Source organism: Suricata suricatta, chromosome 9 (assembly GCF_006229205.1).
Source record: "Suricata suricatta isolate VVHF042 chromosome 9, meerkat_22Aug2017_6uvM2_HiC, whole genome shotgun sequence".
Classification (NCBI taxonomy): Eukaryota; Metazoa; Chordata; class Mammalia; order Carnivora; family Herpestidae; genus Suricata; species Suricata suricatta.
In genome coordinates this window covers 22507541-22529404 of record NC_043708.1, presented here as the reverse complement: position 1 = coordinate 22529404, position 21864 = coordinate 22507541, and the positions used below count along the sequence as shown (strand labels likewise).

The following is a 21864-nucleotide window of genomic DNA, read 5'->3' as shown; positions in this document are numbered from 1 at the left end:
TTGTCCATAAATATTATAATTCCTTGTTGAACCTGATTCTCCTTAGGGTGCACTTGAACATCCTCTTGAACATCTTGATAATGGAGCTTTAGGGAAACCTTGGTTTATTCCTTTATATGGTGGCACTTTCTACTGAATATTCTTTTGACCTAGAATTTTCGATTTTGGAATTTTACATTATTTCCTTTCTCAGATTTTTAGATCTCTTTGGAGGATGATGAACAATGAGATAAATCTGGGACACTTCACATTCCCTTCAGGAGCATTATTTATCATAGGGATTAGACCTCAACAGTATTATTGTGATGATTACTGTAGTGATCTCTGTGGTTGCTGAATTCTGGTAGGACTGTGGGTTAATGGCCAAATCATGTTAAAAATGTATATTACTGAACTCTTTTCTCATCCAATTGATGGATACTCTCCAAAAGCCAGACTGGTGTATTATGCCTAAGTGACCAAATAATTCTAAAAAAATGTATGATGAATTTCCCATGTCTTCAAGAAATTCATCTGAAATCTAAGACTTTGGGAAACAAAATGATAGCTGACTACATTTCTTCTAAATGTTCACTTAACATTGGCATTTTAGAACTTTATTTCTGTAGACAAAGGAGGGTACTTATATCTCTCCCTGTTTTGTCAATGTCCATATGAATTGAAACTTTTGCATTTGGGGACAATAGTGGAGCATCTTGTTGGATCAGTGAAACTAGGATGGGCTACAGGTGGGCATAGGATTCCTTCAATGCTATGGGTCATATGCACCAGTGTGGCTTTGACAGTTCTGATGCCATAATTACTACTTTCAGAACTTATTCTAACTTTGACACTTACCATCGTCCTTAGGCAAAGGACCTGAGACCCTGTATGCGGGGCAGAAGCTCAATGACAATGAATGGCACACCGTTCGGGTGGTGCGGAGAGGAAAAAGCCTTAAATTAACTGTGGACGATGATGTGGCTGAGGGTGAGTACAGCTATATGTGATGAAGTTGTCTCTCTGCTTTCATTGTCCTCTTGGTCATTCAGTAAGCAAAGGTGATTTTTTAAATTTTTATTTTGCTTAACAGAAGTCATGTGACATGTTCTTTATTGACAAATTCAGGTAAGGCTAAGATGCCTTCCTCTTTATTTTCATAATCCCTTCTCATTGATCTGTATTATAGAACTTACCCATTACTGTCACTGTATGCTGATGAGTCTCTCTCCTTAGGCATAGAGTATGAGTCTGGAGAGTAGACGTACAGTTCTATAGATCCTTTATTATTCATTTATTCAAAAATCACTTATCATTCATCCTCCCAGGTGCCAGTTTCTTCTCTCAATAAATGACTTACTCTCTGTTAGAGGGAGATGAATAAACCAGAAATTCAAACATTATAGGTAAAAGTATGTACTTAGATCACTACAGGACACTTAGAAGGGAGCTTTGCTTGTTTATTTAATCATTATTAATCATTATCTACCCTGTTCTGAGCACTGCTTTAGAAAGCAATGAAAATATGGAGGTGAACAAATAGGCAAGTCCTTGGCTCAGTTGGAATTTACCTTCTAGGAGGACAACATATAAATAAATGAATCCATACATAAGTAAAGGAACATGCAAAGCTTCACACAAGCAAAAAGTATTTCTTGAGAGCCTGTTACATATCAGTAGTGTGCTAAGGATATAGAAAATTAGAAGGGAGCACAAGAGATTATCTGTTTCCTCAAATGATGAACCAGTCAGTAGAGTAGATAGGATCCAGGTGTTTGAAAATAAGACAGAGTATGTAATGGGATTCCAACATGCGTGGGTAAGATTGTCATTGTCGGTCAGAAGAGAAAAATTATCATTTTGGGCTGGAGAAAGCAGGAGTGGGTTATGAAGGTAGACAGTTAGCCAAAATTTGATGGGTAATTTAATGACTTCTGGAGTGGAAGAGAGAGGGCATCCTCCATGCTGAATCCAAATAAATCTATACTCTCTGACATTCCAGAGCAGTGCACATATGTTATGCAGAATTCTTGTCCATATGGGAAAAGAAAACTTGAGGGCAGCATGGGGTATCAGAGAACTCAGTAGGTGTCAGGAGACCTGGGCCCTGGCATTAATTCTCTGCCAGATGTTGGAAAAGTCATTTACTATTCCTGGTTCTTGTCAAATGAAGCCAGTGGCGTAAATTATTTCTAGATTCTTCTGTGAATAAGATAGTCAAGTTAGAGTATCCCTGGGGTTTAATACAGTTATTTTAACCAAAATACTTTTTGCTTTTGGGACAGATATGATAAATCTCTTTTTCCTCATTTCCTCATTTTTGAACTTGAAATTCTATTACTGCTAAAGTCCTCTCCAGTTTAAAAGTCCTATGATTTGGTCTATAATTTAATTCTGTATTCATGAGCTTCAGTACTTCCGGAGTCTAGAATTATAGTGAGCCATGTGTGTAGATAAAGGTGTGTGTGTGTGTGTGTGTGTGTGTGTGTGTGTGTAGGTAAGCAAAGTTTATGGATAGAGGAAGAGAAGGCACATATTCAGTGCCCAGTAGGCATCAGATACTGAGATAGCTAACACATATCAGCTCCTTAAATCTTCTGTAATTCCCCATTACCTTGCAAGATAAGAGTTCTTATTGTCATTTTATGTAAGAGGACGTGAAGCCTAGAAGGGGCTGTGTAATTTAAGCTCCAAATTCATGTCTGTGTTATATCACCAAATCAAGCTGCTTGCTGGACCTCACAAGCCATTATAAGAAAATGATTTGTGTTATGCTATGGGAAAAATACTATGGAATGTATTAGGGGCGATGTAAGCAATACATTTTAGTGTAGATTATAAGACTCACTCCTCTCACCTCAAAAATGAAGCCAAACAGAACCATAATAAGTATCCAGAACCCTCCAGTTGTATGTACATAAACACCTTAGTAGTGGGGGGAGGGTAAGGTTACTGTTCCATATGCTTGAAGGGTAACTTAGCTTTATGCAATGAATGTAAGCAAAGAGATGTAAAAATGGATAAATGGTTTAGAATCCACAGCCGTCCTGAATCAGTTATTCAAGAAGTCTTCCTGAACTGTTAGTTCAGACAAGAATCTGCAAAGCAGCGGTGACAGTCCCGTATCCCTTGGTAACTCCTCTGGGCTGAGCCCAGTAGCCCAGTGAGGCTATTCCCAGCGTGTTTTGAATGGTAGCCACTAGATGGCGACCTCACCCCAATCTCTCTGGACAGTGAATCCCTTTTATTTTCACAGGAAATTACATGCCCTGAAAGCTTTAGTCATAAAGAACTGCAGAACTGAGGATACAGTAATGTGTATTGCCTCCTTTGGTCATTATTCTTTTATAGAAACTTTAGAATAAAGGTAATTATAAATTGTGTTTTCTCTTACCACTAATAATTAAAAAGTGGGACTAAACCATGGAAGACCCAAGTCACCCAGTAATTTGATATTTGAAATTAATGAAGCTCTTTCATTTTCAACCTTATCCCCTTCTTTCCTACCAGTGGAAAAGAGCAGCCATAAGGATAAAGAAATCTGGGAGAAGAAAAGAGCTATTTTGCTTATGAGCTACAACCTTGGATTGCTTCTTACAGTGATAATGGGTTTGGGAATTTTAATTTTAGCTCACAGAAGTCATAAAATCAGGCAATGAAACTAAGATACCACACAGTCCTCAGGTTATTAAGTAGTGTCTTATTGGCTTCTTTAGTAATCCCTTTCATGCTGTTTAAGGTCCCCTAGGGTGTCAAGTCTTCAGCTAGTTTGTAGAAATGATGCAAGGAATAGGTCAGACTCATAAGAAATCAAAAGCAAGGAAAGAAATATTCCTTAGCCTGGTGGTTTTCGTTTATTGAAACGTAGTGTATTCCTGGAAAAGTATTAGGTTCAGTTGACAGTTAATAAAGACTGATTGATTGATTGATTGATTGAGCTGGATTTCTATTATCAAGAATAAATGAAAAGAATACGTCACCAGGTTTATGCTCCTCAGAGTTGGGATCTGATGCTGCATGAATCACCCATTCCACCCAGAGCCTTTTGCTACGACAGAAATTCATCCCTCTTTTGACTCTTCTGGTTCATGTTGACTTCTTTCCCTGTCCCTCACCCTAAGCAGCACATCTAGCACCCAGCTGCAAAAAGTCATTTTCCAAGGACAGTTTGTTCCTTACATTAATTAAAAAAAAAGGATGGATTTTGGAAATATTAGGTTAAACAAATTAAGTGGACTTCCTTATTCCAAGATTTAGTAGAATCCTTTAATATGCTAATACACGTCGCTAATCATCAGTGATTACATGTGAAGTATTTACCAAGTTTGTTTGGCTTCAGAACTTTTTCTTGTTTTTCTTGTTATTATTATTGTTAAAGTATATACTTTTGAAAATTTTTGTTATCATGGAGGAAAGGGTATGTGAGTAATGGAGCTGAAGGATTGTGGGCAAAATGTGCATTCTTTACTGAGACTTTGTAAGCCTTCATTTTCTTAACTTCTCTCCCCTTGTCTGGGAGCCAAGTGAGGTCAAGTTGCCTCCTCTCAGTCTTTTCCATTATTTCTTTGCTAAGCTTTTAGTGTTGGCTAGGAACTTCATGTAGAAATGGCAATGATCCAATCTCTGACTCCAGAGCAAATGTCTCAAATACAACATCATTTCTCAGATGTGAGGGATGCTCGCTGTGCTCAGTCCTCTCTGCTAAACACTACAGGACATACAGAGGAGGTGAGAAGTGGTTTCTACATAAAAAGAGATTGTGTTCTAGTAACAGGGAACAAATAATCAAAACAATCAAATTTGTTAACACATTTAGAGAAAGGTAAAAATGAATTCTGCATAATTTTTAATAGCTAACAGTTTAAGCACTAGGCACCATTCTGAGTACTTTCTGTGAAGTGACATCTAGACCTGAAAACTTCATACCTACTTCACGGATGGGGAAACTGAGGCACATAAAAGTTATGTAACCCAGGCAGTGTGGCCTCAAAGCCTACATACTCATCCCAGTATATGCCGCATGGGAAGTTACAGCTTGAGCCTGGACAAATTTTCTATAGGTTTATGTTCTCTGTAGACTGTAACTCTGAGGGTTAGTGTGTAAACTACTGTTGACCATCAGTGAAATATAGAAGTGAATGTGTGAATAGGAGCCAAGGCAATGTAGTTCTTCTCGGGAAGGTGTTGGATATGTGTAAATTAGATGGAATGACATAATGATGGTTGGTCACTGGGAAGGAGCTTGAACCCATTCTAGAAACTTCAGTGTGGAAATTTCATCAGTTAAATTTGACCCACCATAACATAAGGAACAAGTCAAACTTTTTCTTCACTGTGTAGTGTTACAAGATAAAATGTGCGTTTTGGAAGTAAACATACTGGGTTCAGTGAGGGTCCACCACTTACCACCTGTATGAACTATGATCAGATTGCTTACCCAAGCTAAGTGCTCCCTTGTCTAAAGCAAGATAATACCTATTTATTGTGATCATGACATTTGTTGGTATTTCTGAAGTGCCTAGCACAGTGCCTGGCACATAAATAATATTCAGTAGTCTTATGGGGTTTTTTTTTGTTATCTTCCTCCAAAATTATTCTTGTTTCCTATGAAATTTGAAAGCAGCTGCTGTGAAGTATGTATATATTAGCCCCTTGAACAGAAAGAAGTTTTAATCTACAGACAGCATTCAGAGAAGATGAATGAAAAAGGTTCCCAATTACTAATATTGATTAGATGGTACACAGATTTAAAAACATGTGTAGGGGCATCTGGGTGCCTCAGTTGGTTGAACATCTGACTGTCAATCTCAGCTCAGGTCATGATCTCATAGTTTGTGAGATCTGAGCCCGTGTCGGACCCTGTGCTGGCAGCACAGAGCCTCCTTGGGGTTCTCTCTCTCCCTCTCTCTCTGCCCCTATCCTGCTTGCTCTCTCTCTCACTCTCTCTCTCTCTCTCTCTCAAAATAATAAAGAAGAATTAAAAGAAACAAAAAAAATTTATATGCTTATTTGCTTAGCTTGGCACAAGCTCAAACATCTCCTTAATGCTTTCTCCAGAAGTAATAGCACATTTATTTTTGGGAACCTCCATCTATAGCCAATTGAGTTTCTTTAGCACATGGTGGAGCATTTCCTTTTACTTTGCTCCCGGTTGCACCCCCACCCCCTACAACGTCTAGTTGAGGCTCTGTGACTCATCCATTTAAGGTTTTCTTAAATCAGTCTGTGTCCGTGGGCTATGCTATCAAATTCCATCATTAGTTTCCTTTTTCTTCCTTACCCTTCTTCAGCCTCTCTTCTGTCAACAGTGTACATAATTTTCTTGCTTTATGAAATACGTTTTTTAGTGAGCAGAATTTCCTAACCCCTTAGTTCTGGAGCCCAGTTTAATCTATAATTTCTGTAAAGCTCCCTGTTGACTTCAAAAATATCTCCTTGAGTTACTTTTGGGATCCCAGTCTTCACCAAGGATCATCCCACTATCACTTCTTATTTCTCATTGCTGATCTCCTTCCCCTTCCTCTCCCGTCCCCCTTCCCATCCTCCTATTCCTCCCATTCACATCCTCCTCCTCTCCTCCTCCTCCTCCCTTCCTCCTACTCCTTCTTCTCTCCTCCTCCTTCTCCTCCTCCTTCTTCTCTTTCTATTTCTTCTTCTACTCCTTCTTTTCCTCCTCTTATTCCTCCTTTTCCTTCACATAAGAATTAGCATCGTTCACAATATTGTTTAGTTCCTGTGTTCCCATGGAGATTGGCTGTGAACGATCCCTCCCCATCATTCTCCAGCTCCATCCTCCAGCCCTGTATTAACAGTTATAGCTAATTGCCTGTGGGTATTTGTTTCAGTCACTCCATTGTTCTAGAGCCTGTGAATTTAGGTTATGCTAGTTTTCATTTTCATGATCAGTCCAACTCTCAATACTAAGTAATTTTATACACCAGTTCTTCTACTTTCCCATTTGTTACCAGATTAATGTTATATTTTTATTTTTGTCTTATTATAATTTTGTATTTAAGTAACCAACATCATTATTCTATTTTTGCTTATATTAAGAGAATGATTTGTCACTAGTTGTCAAAACACCACATAGAGACTCATAAAATGTAAGTCTGATTTTTGTGCTTATAAACAATTCTTTGCATCAGGTCTGAGTGTGCTCCTCCTAAAGAGATGACATTAATACTGAGTATCTGAAGGTGAGATCTGGTTGAATCTCCCAGGTAATGAAGTTGAAGGGACGCAAGAAAATATAATCCCCGCCTCTCTTTTTTTTTTCTCCCTGCTATCTGAGTTATACACGAATAGCAAAAAACAAACAAACAAACAAACAAAAAACGAAAACAAAACAAAACAAAACAAAACAAAAAACCCAGAAAAACAAATGCAAGGCTGGTTAAAGCCAAGTATCATTTATTTAGTGGTAACAGTGGTACTGAAGAATGTGGTTAACATCAACCGAATTTCAGAATTAGAATTGCCCACTTGAATGCTAACTAATTCAGGACTTGGGTAGGCATCCCCACTGAAGCAAGACTTGCTCCCCTAAAGTACATGCTGTGGGTAAGTGGGGTATGCTGGGTATTTCTTGAAGATCACTTGTTCTCATAGGAACAAATAGGAAGTGCCAGGGGGAAGCTATGGGAATACAGTTTCTTGGTAGATTTTCTTTAATCTTCCAGGTTATGTCACTTCTTTTCCTCTGGAAAGCTGTAACAGAGTGAGTTAAAGAGATGCCAAGAGTGTCCTTCTAGTGAAATTTCTTCAGTGTGGGAGGTAACAATAGAATATGGCAGGAGGAGGGATTTTCCCTGCCCATCCTTCACCACTGGGGCATTAGGACACTGTTAAATTTTAACGATTTATCTATATAAATGTCGAGAGAACCATCATCTACTCTAGCCATACTCATGGTGTTTTTCTTGCCTTTGTTATTAAAATTTCCATTCTCTTTTGTATTTATTTCAAGCCGCCTTCATTACCCCTGCCCCAGTACTTGTAGAGAATTCATGTTATGAAAGGTCTACCTGTTCATTTGTATCAGCTGGAGATCCTTGGATTGCAAATGTCAGGCACCCAACTCAAATAAATGCTTGAAGGACAAAAGGGGATCCATTGCCATATAGTTTTTAAAAGTCTGGCTTTGACTACTGAATCCAGACCTTTAAATGGTATCATCCTAGAGGAACTTTCTCTCCATTTTGTACTTGTTTTCTGGGTTGGCTGTCTACTCAGGCAGGCCCAGTCTCTCTTGTTATCACGTGGCCTCCAGCAGACCTGGGTTTTCCTTTTACCCCCTCAACAAGCCTTGTTTACCAAGAATGCCTCTTTCATAGGTGTTCCAACGAAAGCCCTGGAGCTGAATATTACTAGAGTCAATTACTGAATAATTACTGAATACTCCAGCATATGTTGCTGCTAATCCCTTGGTTCTAAGAATGGCCCCTAGACCAGCTATATAAACATCACCTTGGAACTTGTTAGAAATGTATATTCTCAAGCTACACTCCAGATTTTTTAATTATAAACTCTGAGGGCAGGGCCTAGGGAACTAGGTGTTAAGAAGCCCTCCATGTGGGCCAGAGGTGTGGCAAAGTTTGAAGACCACCTTGTTAGTCCATATAAACAATGCTCTATGGCTAGGGGCACAAAACATGTGGAGTGGTTCAGCCTGGGTAGCCTGATTACTTCAAGAGCTGGTTTAGGGCCAGCCTCATTCAGTCCAGATGGTTTTAGGATAAAATAAAGAGGGTAACTGTTTTATCAGAAATAGCAACAGTTGCTGGTCAGACAAAAATTTAACACATGTTCTACTATAGAATCTTTCCATAAGTACTAGGTGGTAAATTATTATATCAAGAAATATTTGGTAATGAATGCCTAACACTTTTTTTGTTGTATCTTTATAAGGTTTAGGACAGTAGAGACTTTTCTTATAGTATTCATTGATACCCAATTGTTTTTTTTTTGAATGGAGAAGATGGATTGTTTTATCCTTGAACTGGAATTGTCCAAAAATGCATTTTTTCCTTTATATGATGGAACATTCTGAGTTGCTGCATGAGACCATGGGATGAAGAGCACATAGCTCAGAAGGGGTCAAGAGTCAGCTCCCCGACTGAGGCCACATTGGCTCCATACTACATTGAGTATTTTGTTTTCTGGAACTGAATATTTTGTACGGACACCTAATAGATACAGTAAGAATGCTGTGACAAAATATGGTGACTTGTTGGTATCTCCTTTGTGATGTTCATAGGTACAATGGTGGGGGACCATACCCGCTTGGAATTCCACAACATTGAAACTGGGATCATGACTGAGAAACGCTACATCTCCGTTGTCCCCTCGAGTTTCATTGGGCACTTGCAGAGTCTCATGTTCAATGGCCTGCTCTACATCGACTTGTGCAAAAATGGCGACATTGATTACTGTGAGCTGAAGGCTCGCTTTGGACTGAGGAACATCATTGCTGACCCTGTCACCTTTAAGACCAAGAGCAGCTACCTGAGCCTGGCCACCCTCCAGGCGTACACCTCCATGCACCTCTTCTTCCAGTTCAAGACCACCTCAGCTGATGGCTTCATTCTCTTCAACAGTGGTGACGGCAATGACTTCATTGCAGTTGAGCTGGTCAAGGGGTAAGTAGAAGACATCACATAGTTTACACCAGGCATTTGGCTCAAACCCTACATGAAACATGGACATGAAAATAGTACCCATTCTGCTCCCTACTCTCTATTCCCAATACATGCTCTCATCCTCATTGATTAAAAATACCTATGTAATGGTTAGGGCTGGAAGAAAGAAAAATTTATTAGTTTATTTAAAGATCTTCCCCTAACTCAATACTATCAGACGTTTTTACTATAAAATCTAGTCCTTTAAGCCTTAGGAAAGAAGCTTGTTTTTGCAAAACAAGGATGTATGGGGTGCATTGCATTTGTCTTTGGGCAGTGCTCTCTGCAACCACGTCTATAGGAAGAAATGAAATGGATATTTTTAGCACTACCATTAGCTCATATATGCAACATTTTAAAAGCTGTTTTTTCTGCGATGTATTTTACTACCATGTGTTGGAAAGTAGTCAAAACAAAAACAAAAACTAGAACAAAACTCAGAAAACGATCCATGATCCATTGAATTTAAATGCCACCCCCTAGTATTTTGGAATGTACTGCCTGTACTATTTTTAGATAGTGTTAGAGAAATGACCTATGTAAGTGTGGAATTAAGGTCAAATAGGATAGGCTATGATTATTCTTCCAATCCTAACTCAAGCTTTAATTATTCCTGTGGAATGCCAGGGTAGCATGGGGGATGTGAAGCCCTCTGTCAGTTACGTATACATGTTGCCATTAATCCACTTTAGGGAGTCTCAACTCACTGGGGAGTTGTTGTTTCTCACAGGTACATACACTATGTGTTCGACCTCGGGAATGGCCCCAACGTGATCAAGGGTAACAGTGACCGCCCCCTGAATGACAACCAGTGGCACAATGTCGTCATCACCCGAGACAACAGTAACACCCACAGCTTGAAAGTGGACACCAAAGTGGTCACTCAGGTTATCAATGGCGCCAAAAATCTGGATTTGAAAGGTAAATCTTATAAAGAAGGTTTTCCTATTTAGAGTATTTCTTACAATAGAAAGGGTATGTGCAGGAGGAAACTAGGTTAAGAGTGCTATGTGTTTTTGATACATAATGCATATCCTATTTTAACAACATTAAATTCTATCCAAATGCAATTTTTACTTAAACCACTCCTCAAGGGATGATTCGTTTTCTCTGTAAACCTGGGGTATGTGGGGGCTGAGTGTGAAGTGACAAACATCAAAATGTAGGGGGTCATAATACAGAGGAAAGTATACATATATATATATGTGTGTATATATATATATATGTTTTGGAATCTAAGCTGAATCACTTACTGCCTGGGTGACTTTGATAAAATCTCTTAGCCTCGATCAGCCTATATATATATATATATATATTTTTTTTTTTTTTTTTTTTTTGCAAAATGAGGATAATTGTTACTACCTTTATGGACTTCTATGAGTTTTTATGGGATAGTGTCTATAAAATCCTCAACATATTTCTGGTAACAGGCACATAAAAAGCACTGAATAAATGGTGGTTTTGTTGAAAATCTTGTTAATCTTTACTTCATCATAAAGTGGGAACAATACCTACCTCATAGACTGAATATGGTGATTAAAATTTTGAGATGGCATGCAGAAAATGAATGGCATAAGCAATGTTAGTTTCCTCTATCTGCAACGTAGAAACTGTGATAATTAGTTGTTTATGCCGGTTCCCCCCTCCCAGCTGTATCATTGTGATCCGGAAAGTTTAATGGTCTAAGGTGCATTGCCTTTAGTTGACATGGTTTCTATACCCTTTACTCATTTGCTCTTGCTACTTACTTTCTTTTGCAGGTGACCTCTATATGGCGGGTCTGGCCCAAGGTATGTACAGCAACCTTCCAAAGCTGGTGGCTTCCCGGGATGGCTTTCAGGGCTGTCTGGCATCAGTGGATTTGAATGGGCGTCTGCCAGACCTCATCAACGATGCCCTCCATCGGAGTGGACAGATCGAGCGTGGCTGTGAAGGTACGGCCTCTTTTCTTTTGAAGCAACAGCCTTGTCGCAAGCACTACGCCTCTTTGCTGCCTCTACCAGTGCCTTCTTACTTGGTTTACCAGTCTTCTCTCATGCCCATTGGCCATCTGACAATACATCATCATTGGTGTCCTCCTGTCACTGGCTCAGTATGTCAAGACATGGGCCACAGGCTCTAGGAATGTATGTTGGCAGATGTCTTCTCCGTGTCACATACTTGCCAGAAGAGGAGTTTCCCTGGCATTGACATCAGACTCCTCCTGACTTGTACCTTTGCTTACTTCATGGCGCTGAAAGGGCATTAGGGGTTTTTATTTATGTGTTATACATGGGGAGACTTTTATATGGGTGCCACCATTATGAAATGTTTCTAACAGCTATTGCATCATTTAATGCAAGCTCAACAGGAGGTTGGAAAATGATGTCAGAATGCCATGATAAGGGAAGAGAACTAACAGTTATTGAATACTTACTAGATGGCAGGCATTGTTAGGCAGTTCCTTAGTGTGATGTCATGGGACAGCATGGGTGTCGAAGTTAGAAAAGACTTGGATTTAGGTCCAGGTAGTAATTCTTGTTCACTGTGTGACATTTGGCAAATTACTTAACTTCTCTGATCTCTATCCTCCTCACCTTCAAATTGGGGCAATAAAACTTGCTTTGGAAAATAAGATCTATAAATCAGAGCTATTTATAAAATGCCTGGTACATACATAGTAGGTACTCAATAAACAGATTATTAATTGCAAAGATTAACGCATCTAATAACATTGCATGCCCATCAGTGCAGCACAACAAAACCATGCTCAGCCTGTTTCTGCAGATGATCTACTGTCTTTTTAAGATATTAACTGAATTTTACAGGTCTGGAGTTCAACAGTTCTTTCTAAGAAAATAGTCTAGTTTAACCAGCAGAGGGCAGCAGTGAACACTTTTCAGCCTCCCCTCAGAGCCCTTGGGTAGGCGGGAAAGGGGACCCTTAGCTAACTTAAAAGGCAAAGATGTCTGTCTGACTAGTCAGCACGATCTATGTATTCTTTCGTCTGGTTGAGCCTCATGGTCCTGTGTGCAATATTGTGGTGTGTTGTGTTTTTGTTTTTCTGTCTCGTTGACTTACTGTGTCAAACCCGCTCACTCATCTCCTAAGTATTCACCCTCATTTATTGCTCCTGTTCTTTAACCAGCTTTCCTTCTATGTTTTCCTGCCACCTTTATAAAAGCCTCCCATCAGCTTCACAAGCTGACTTGCAGTATGGAAGTCATTCCCCTTTGCCCAAGAGTCAGCCTCCCACATGATCTAGTAATAAGACGGATGGTCCCCCTAACCTGCTCCAGTTTTCCTTTGTCCAGGACATTTCTTATATCCAGTGGACCACATATGGCCTGTGCACCCGAGAAGACAGGAGGTTGGGAATCACCATGCTCTTAAAATAGCCACTTTGCCTTCTCCTGAGAATGCACTCTGTCATTCAAGTCAAATTTTTGTCTCCTTGGCTTGCTCTTACTTCTTTCAGGCATTAAGGGCAATGCTGGGATAAATGTAACATTTGGGAATTAAATCAAATGCCTTAGTTTCAAAGATTGTGGGATCACAGAAATTATAGTCTCCTGCAATAATTAATTATACCTAGTTAAAACATAAAAGTACACATGAAAAAGCATAAGGTACTCTTCAGATGTTAGATATCATCATGCTATCCGTTCTTCAGATTTATAAGTGAATAGGAATCCTCCATTTAACTCTATAGCAGCATTGCTTGTGGGTCACATATGTAATTTTAAATTTCCTAGTATACAAGCTACTTGTAAAAGAAATATAAAGTAACAGGTTAATAAAGCTAATTTTAATTTTGTTATTTAACATAACCCAGCATATCCCAAGTATTATCTTTTTGGCATGTAATGGTATAAAAAATTAATAATGCATTTTACATTTCTTTTTCACATTAAACATCCAAGTATTTTGCACTTGGAACACACCTCAATTCAGACTAGATACCTTTCAAGTCCTTAGTAGCTACGTGTGTCTGTGGCTACTGTATCAGAAGCATAGTTCTATAGAGTATAAAAAATTGGGGTATAAGAAAACAAAATCATTGTAGTGGATTAAAAGGAAGTCTAAGCTAACTTTTATAAGAGTGGCTTAAAAGGTACAGTATAAAGAGGGGAATGGAGTCCACTTAAGAGAATCTTAACAGAAGCAGTGAGAGCATTAGCGAAAGGAAATTGCCCATCCAATGGGAGAAGATGTTCCCATCCCTGCCTACATCTCTGTGTGCAGTTTGGCATGACTCATCACATGCATTATGGTGGGGCCCGACCTTCCTCTGAGTATGGCTGATTGTCCAACACTGGGGATCGTGACTTGATGGTTCCACCACCTGAGTCTGTGGCAAGTCCCCTGAGACCAATAACCCTGCACTCTATTGCCATGGAGATAATTGCAGTGATTACCTGTGGAGCATTATGACCGCCCCACTGGGTGGGATGAAGTGGGGGGCTGAGTGCTCAGGGAAGAATGTCCTTGTTTCTTGTACACAGATGACTTGGATAATTAGCCTAAGTGGCCAGGAAAAATGACCAAAAAGTGGGTTAAGACATAAATTACTGCCATTGGAAGTTTGTACCATGTGAATAAGCCCTTATAAGAGACCTTGGGAGCCTTTTAGGGCACTGTGGGAATGACGCTGAAGGAGGTGGAGAGGGGGCCTGGGGAGCACCTTAGGGAGACTGCAAACAGGTGCCATTCTCATTACGAATCTCTGTACATACTGTGGACCCCTTGAGAAGGCCTTTCAGCATGGTGCAGCATGGCAATCATAGGAAATAGAATACATTTCCCGATGATCAAGTCTATATATAGAATAATAAATAGGTAGGGGATGAGGATCTGTTACACCAAAAAGCTGCATCTCTTCAAGACAGCAAATGGGTTTTATCCTCATTCTGTGGGGTATATAGGCCAGGATATATCATATGTTTTTGTCAAAGTCATTGATAATGATTTTCCAAGTAAATGTATTACTTTCCTTTTTATAAGTGCAAAGAATCCAAAATGATTTTAAAAAGCATACTAATTTTCTACTCTGCCTCTCAAATGTTTATAGTAAGAAAGAAAAAAAAATCTTGAACTATGTTTTGATTTTATGTCTCTAATATATGCAGAATATATACTTCAGAAATTAGGCTCAATTTCCGGAGAGCCTAGCCAGCATCTGGCTGTGACTTGAAGCCTCTTAATTTGGGCTAGGAATTTTGAAATAATGTCTGGTTCTAGTCTCAGCTGGTAAATACCTCTTTCTATCTTGAGGCCAGCTTTGCAGCGAGACCAAGGCATGCATTGGCTGGAAATGCAATTCCACAGTTGCAGATGGTAAACATCTGAGAGAAACACACGTGCTTCATTTCGAGACTGGCATGAATAAATAAAAAGGACATTGGTTTGATGCCTTTTTGCTCACAGACATTTGGGTTTGGCTGTATTCCCACAAATCAGACAAATGGAGCTCTTTGGAATTCCCAGGTCACCTTCATGCACACACCCAGTTCTAGTGCCACATTCCCTGGTGGCATTTTCAGCAGGTTACAAGGAGTGTGCCCAAGCGATTCTTCCATACTTCACTCCTAGATGTTCAGAATTATTTTTGTGGGCTTGGTCTGGTTGTGCACACGTGTCTTTCTGTCTGGCCACAAACTACCCTTGTTTTTTGATATTTATCCTGACTCCTGAAGAATCATTTTTCTGGACCATATGCCTTGGGGTTGGCTGTGTGGATGTGGGAAGGCTCTTCTTACCACTGCTTGTGCTTTGTCAAGTCCAGTGTTCTCCTGCCCCTGCTCTGCTGACGTGGCTCTGACGAGGCCTGCTCTGCCCTGGTCCGTGCGTCACCCGTCTGTGCTGTCTCTGGAGAACGTGTAGAGCATTTTATTTGTCTGTTTGAGTGATGTTGGTTATGCCAATTGTATTTTCATTTCTGTAATGTTGCTCTGGTGTACTCTACCTCTTACTAACCTCTGGTTATTGTTTTCGCCTTTTCTGTTCTTTTGCTAACAAAGTTGCGTTGACCAAAGCTGACCTGCAAGGTAGAGAAGGTTCTTGTTCCCATTACCACTTTGGACTGAGAGATGCCCTGTGTAACCCTTGGTATCTTTTTTTTAAGGGCCTTTAAGCTGTCACACCTCTTGGACAGCATCAGCTTGTGGGGAGGGGGCTGAACCCTGTGTTCTTCATAAACAGTGGCAGAAAACCCAGATCAATGAATGCAAAACAACAAAAGCAAGATTTTTTAGGGATGGGAATGTGATTCCATTTTCGGGAGACTAAAGAGGTTTGACAGCATCCTGTATTGTGACAAGTCACAAACGCCTCAATCCACTTCTGGAAATGGTTAACATCTCTCCAAGTAGTTGCTATGGATGGATTGGCTCTTCTTAATTAATTCACTAGAGGAAGGCAACACTTGGAAAGAGAAAAAGGAAAAAAAAAAAGGACCTCTCGAGCTCTTAATTTATAATTTTTTGGGTCAGGGAGGTCATTTCTTAGGACTTTTGAGTGCTTGGGCCTTATGAAAGAGAATGCCATTGTCTCCTAACTCATTTTAAAGAAATATTTTTAGGCATTTGGGAGATATCAATGTCATTAAAATGTTCTAGAGATTTATGTTTCCTATCAGGGATTTTGGTTGAGCACTTTAATTTCCTGTTTTGTGATCTAAAGGAAAAAGTACTCTTGGGGAAGAAGAGGATGTGGCGGTTTTATCCTGAATACCCTTTAAAAAGCCTGCATGTTAGATGCCAGTGAATATCTCCCACACACACTGCTTCTTCTACCATTCAGGGAGGCTCCATCCAAAGTCTGTAATGGGCCGCTGGTCAAGTTGTGTCGGGCTGCTTGACTCAGAATGGCAAATCAGGAAGGCGTTTTAGACATCTTTTGCCTGATAGTTAAATAGGGGATTGAGCCTCGTATGGCTTCTGTGAGTTTGCAGACAGCATAAATTGTTAAAAGTGGTTAACAGGGTAGCTTTAAAAATACTGCTCTTCACCTAAACGATCATTTACTTTGCTGTGACTTGCTGTATGTTATGTGGGTAACCAGCACAAGTGTCCATCTCTTGGGTGGACATCAACTAAATGAGGTCTCCCTCTAGCCATTTCTCTATAACTCTATTTTTTTATCACTTATTCACAGATTCATATATATGCTGATATATAATAAAAGTATTAAAAAGAACATACACTGGATTAGTATTTTGTAGTCCAAGATAGCTTTACAATAGCTTTCCATTTCCTTCTTTTTCTTTTTCTTTTTCTTTTGGCTTTCAATTTCAAAGAATGTAAGAGGTCTTTCAGTGATACTGAAGGCTGTTGTTTTCAGAAATTCTGTTCAATTATCAAAATAGGTCTCCTGCATGTCACTCTGTAAATGGGGGAAGGGGATAGGATTCAATCTACAATGAGACAATCCAAGGCTGTCAAAGCTTGTTATGATCAGATTTATTAGATACAAGTAGAGAACTGCGTCTCCTCTAAGACTTTATTCTCATGGTAAGAACTATGTGGATTTTGAATCCCTAGAACCTAGCACAGACCTTATAGTGGCTCCCTATGTGGCAAAATGATCTTAAAGTTGCCATCCAAAGGAAAAATGGTTTGTAGGAATCTTACAAAGAACAGGTTGATTTCTATGCCTATTATAAATTATTAACCAAAGTATAGTACAGGTTTTGGGACATAATAGTTTGGAATATCTTAACTTGCCCATTTATAGAATCAGCCAAACCATAAGTATGTTTATGTTATTATTGTATTGACCCAAACACTCTTCCATTCTTGATGACTGGACAGTCACTTTGTTTGTGGTAGGACCCACTATATTTTATAATTATTTTGGATCATTGTACTTTTTCCCCATATTGTGGCAAAAGACCTTTGAGATGTAAATCCCTTAACTTTTTATTCTCCCGACATTGGGGTTTCGATCATTACTCATGCTAGCTTTTTTAGCTGCAACCTGTGGGCACAGATAGTACTCATTACCATGAAGGGTGAAGGGCAGTAAAAATATATGACAAAGAAATGAGACAGGTTGAAATGTAAATGGTGTTCAGAAAGAAGTATAATAGTGCGGTCTAGGAAGTGGCATGATGAATCTAGACAAGTTAACAGCCTGAGTCCTCTTATCATTGTGTTTGGGGTGGTATAGTTTTTTTTTAATTAACTAATTAATTAATTAATTCATTAATTAAATCTTCAGTGATTGTATTGTTCAGTTGAGTAGGAACCCAGCTACTCCTATGTATCAGGCACTCAGCTAGGCACTGAGATTATAGGTGTGATACGGTTTGACTTCAGATGCATTGGGATGAGATCATCCAGGAAGGACAATGCAGAGTGAACCCTGCTCTTCTAGAATGGAGAAGGAGCATGCTGTGTGAACACAGAGGAGGGCTGCTGGACTGTCAGGGAGCGGGGCGGGTGGTCATGGTAGGTGTTCAGGGGATATATCTCAGGCAGAGTTTGAGAATCAAGTTGGAAGAAAAACATATTTGAGGTACATGACAGGGAGAAACACATTCAAGAGTTCGGCCAATTTGAAGTCCAACATGAAGCTCCGTTTGGCTGAAATAATTTGCATATGGAGATGTGATCAAAGGTGAAACTAGAACAGTAGGATACAGGAAGGTGATGACTACCTTTTTGTGTGAGGAGTTGGGCATTACCCTGACGGGGACAGAGACTTGGTCAGCTTTTCATTTTATCAAGATCACTCTGACACCAGGTGGAGAATGGGTAAAAAGGACAGGAACTGGAAACAGAGCAGACTTAGGAGGGAAGTAGCATATTTCAAGGTTGAGAGAAGAGGCTTGAACCTGACACCTGTTACTTTGGTGGCTATGGAGGTAAACATGTTTCCCTCCCAGAGGAGACCTCTGCGGAATAAGGAAGAAAATGAGCTTTTTCTCCTGGTTGTTTCCCTTCTGCCCTGACCATATTACTGTGTTTCATAGCATGTACATTTACACACGATGACAAGAGGTGTCCAGGAAGAACTTCATTGGTAGCCATGGTCAGGCCAGACTTTGCCTCTCTCCAAATTAGGAGTCTCAGGAAGTACCCTTAGATTTAAGGTCCCTTGACTAGAGTGACAATGTCTATGGACCTTTCAGAAGCAATTTTCTAATTCCTTTTTAAGAGGGGTATTCCTAGAGATTTCCCTTAAGAGCTTTCAAATAAGAAAGGGGTCATATAACTATGAAAGAAACATTAAGTTTGACCTGTTGAGAGTGAAACAGGTGAGTTATAAACTATAAGAAATAAAAGAATAGCTTTTTATTGGGGTAGGTGATTAATAGGAATATGTTTTCCCCACTTTCCACTATAATTCCCCTGAAAAGGTTCTATTTCTGGAGTTGAATGGCTTCTTTTCTAGAAATGTGATTTGTTCTCCTGCCCGGATGGTGGGCAGGTGAGTGGGATATGGAAGATTGATTATATCTGGTTCTGAGTTCTTTGTATCTTGAGTAAGTGAGTGAATATATGGTACTTAAATGCCTTAAAAATGTGAAGATTGTTTTAAGTAATTTTAGATGAGAGTTGGCATCAAACACTTCTAATAGATAAAGGGATTTTTTTAACTGTGAGGTGTATAGTTTCCCAATTAATTTTCCCCAATGCTAAGGGTTTTATCATATTTTCCATTGTGTTTTATATAATAAAATGTAGCCCTGGACCTGACAGAAATCAGTCCTTCAGGAATTATTTGCATTATTGGAAATAATGAGATACAGGAATTAAATATGTCTTTTGTACCTCAGCACTGCATGACTGAGGCTTCTCATAAGAGAGCTGGGCAGTTAGGACTTACTATCTTAACATATCTTGGTTCTAGACTCCTGCCCATATAAAATGGATAGAACTTGATTTTCCTTTCCAGAAGAATTGATAATAGCCTTCATTGAGGGTTTACCTAGTGTAGGCATATGCTAAAGACTTGGTATATTGTGTCTCCATTGTGACCATGACCTTGTGACTTAAAGATGACTTTATAAGCTTTGCATCTATTATCTCATTTAATCCTACCATCACATGAGGTTAGTGATGATTTCTATCTCCATTCTCCAGTTGGGTAACCTTAGATTCAGAGAGTTTAAGTAGTTAGCCCAAGGTCACATTGTTAGTAAGTGATAAAGCTGAGTTTTACAGCCTGTGACCTCTTTCTTACTGTGCCAAAAGGTGTGAGTCCAGACTTGTCTATTTCTGAAGCAGAGGCACCACACAAGTGACCAGAGGGTGACTGAGGATGTCCCCTAGCTGACTTTATGGTAGATGGTGTCTGTGTCACCACTATTTCACTAAGTTCTAGATGATATTTGCACAGTGTTCTTTAAAACACAGTATTTTTAAATCAGCTGTCTTTTCCGTGAGTTTGCCCTTTGAAACCTCTTTTCTTTCTTTTTAAAAATGCCCTCTTCTACCCCAACACACCACTATACCAATGCCAAGAAAAGAAAGAAAATCAGAAAATGAGACCTCAGTTTACATTTTCCGAGGCAGCACTGACTTTTTGACAAGCTGTTCTTGATTTAAAAAAAATAGAAATGATCTAGTCATTTGACCTTTATGGCCCAGGCACCCTCTGAAAATAGGGTGGATTGAGCAAGAAGATTTTATGATGCTAGACATTCTCTCACCTTGGCAAATACTCCCAACAGAAGCAGTCATCCACTGCTATCCCTCCATTGTCATGGAAGTGTCACATGAATAAATTTCTTTACTGACAAAGTATCCATATTTTGCAGTTCAGTGACCATCAAGGGCAGTGTTGTAGCAGAGCTGGTACCAGTGCAGGAATTTTCAGGAATTTTTCATGCTGGTTGACAACACGTAACATGTATTAGCTTGAAATTAGGCATTGTAGGATTATTTTACATTACGGAAATCAGGTTAGAGAAATGTTACAGATCAGTGTTTTGTTGTGGTGGTGGTAGTGGTTGTTAAATACTTACCTGCATGGAACTGGTCAAAGGCCATGGATATAAAGACCCCATGAGGGTATCTTGGTGTCAACCAATTTCCGTGCCCATATTGACTTAGTTTATACCCAGTATATGATGAGAAGACAAGTGATTGGGGCAGTTTTGATAATAACCTCTGTTCTCCTCAGTGTCCCCAAAATGTTGGATTTTTATTATTAATTTATTTCACTCATTATCCTAACCAGGTTACATTTTTGAACCCTCATTTGAGAAGAGGAAACCGTAATTACCTTCGCATGCCTGCTAGGTGCGGTCTTGATGCCTTTCTGAGCATTAGGAAGGCATAGATCCTCCTTCAAGACAAAAAAGTGAGATCTTGGAAACACAGCTGCACTTAGGTCTTTCTGACAACAAAATTTTATAATAATTTTTAAGACCTATTCTCTGGTTTCTACCATCTGGTAAGGCATCTACTATATGGTATGGCATCTGTCATAAATTCATCTAGACCATTCAGTTCTCAGGTAGCTCTCAATGAAGGACACTTGATACATTTAAGGATCATTGCTTTCTTATTTTAAAATTAAACAGAAGTGAATTGGGTTTTTACCAATTAAAGGGGATGAATCTTATTATGTTGTCTGTAAATGACTGTCTTCAGAAAAGCTAAGAGCACCCAACATTGTAAATGTAGAACCAATCTGAAGGCACAGAGGGACCTTTGCTCCAGGGACCAAGATGTACGTGCAGCTAACTAAGCAGGCCATCCCAAGTGTCACAAACACCGTCCCTGAAGCCTCCGCATTGAAATCCTTTTATTCTAGCAGTTGAGACTATAGATTGCTTAGAAAGCTGGTAATGGCCTTGAGCATATATGCACATACCCATGCATATGCACAAATATATCTGTCTATGTGTACTCATCTTGCTTTTTCTATTCTTTCTTTTTATTCTTTCCCACTCAATTACTGCTCACTCCTTCTTCCTCTGTGAAACAGTATAAATTTGAAAATGTAAAAGTAGAGAAGTTATCAAGAGTAGAGAATAAGGTTTCAGGTGACATATGGGATCTCTCTGAACAATCATGACAACTCTCATAAAGCTCCTCCCACAGTAGCTGTACTTTGTAAGGGACAGACAGACCCTTTGGCTGGCACAGAGGTCTACCGTGATGATACTTCCACATTCAGATTTCACTCAGAGGTTCTGAATCCTTTGATAAACCCTTCATGTTTTGTGATTAAAGATAATGAATATTATTAAACCAGCCTTGCCTCATACCTACCA

General features: G+C 39.4%; 1 protein-coding gene and 1 long non-coding RNA gene across 7 annotated transcripts in view; one reads left to right on the top strand and one right to left on the bottom strand.

Annotated features, from left to right (window-relative positions):
- Nucleotides 1-21864, top strand: part of NRXN3 (neurexin 3) — a 1559665-nt gene that overhangs the window by 740543 nt on the left and 797258 nt on the right. For all 5 annotated transcript variants that reach the window (XM_029950481.1, XM_029950474.1, XM_029950480.1 and 2 more), the window contains 4 exons: nucleotides 850-969; nucleotides 9236-9617; nucleotides 10387-10577; nucleotides 11417-11590. In XM_029950481.1, coding sequence (XP_029806341.1) covers nucleotides 850-969; nucleotides 9236-9617; nucleotides 10387-10577; nucleotides 11417-11590 — 867 coding nt within the window. The remainder of the gene's footprint in view (nucleotides 1-849; nucleotides 970-9235; nucleotides 9618-10386; nucleotides 10578-11416; nucleotides 11591-21864) is intronic.
- LOC115300884 lies at nucleotides 7370-13993 on the bottom strand. 2 transcript variants are annotated; one of them, XR_003912901.1, is made up of 5 exons: nucleotides 13921-13993; nucleotides 12073-12180; nucleotides 11405-11889; nucleotides 9484-9606; nucleotides 7370-7686 (listed from the first exon to the last, which is right to left on the bottom strand). It is a non-coding gene; the product is annotated as an uncharacterized LOC115300884 (long non-coding RNA). The 2 variants fall into 2 exon arrangements; XR_003912902.1 differs by lacking the exon at nucleotides 13921-13993 and adding an exon at nucleotides 13599-13656.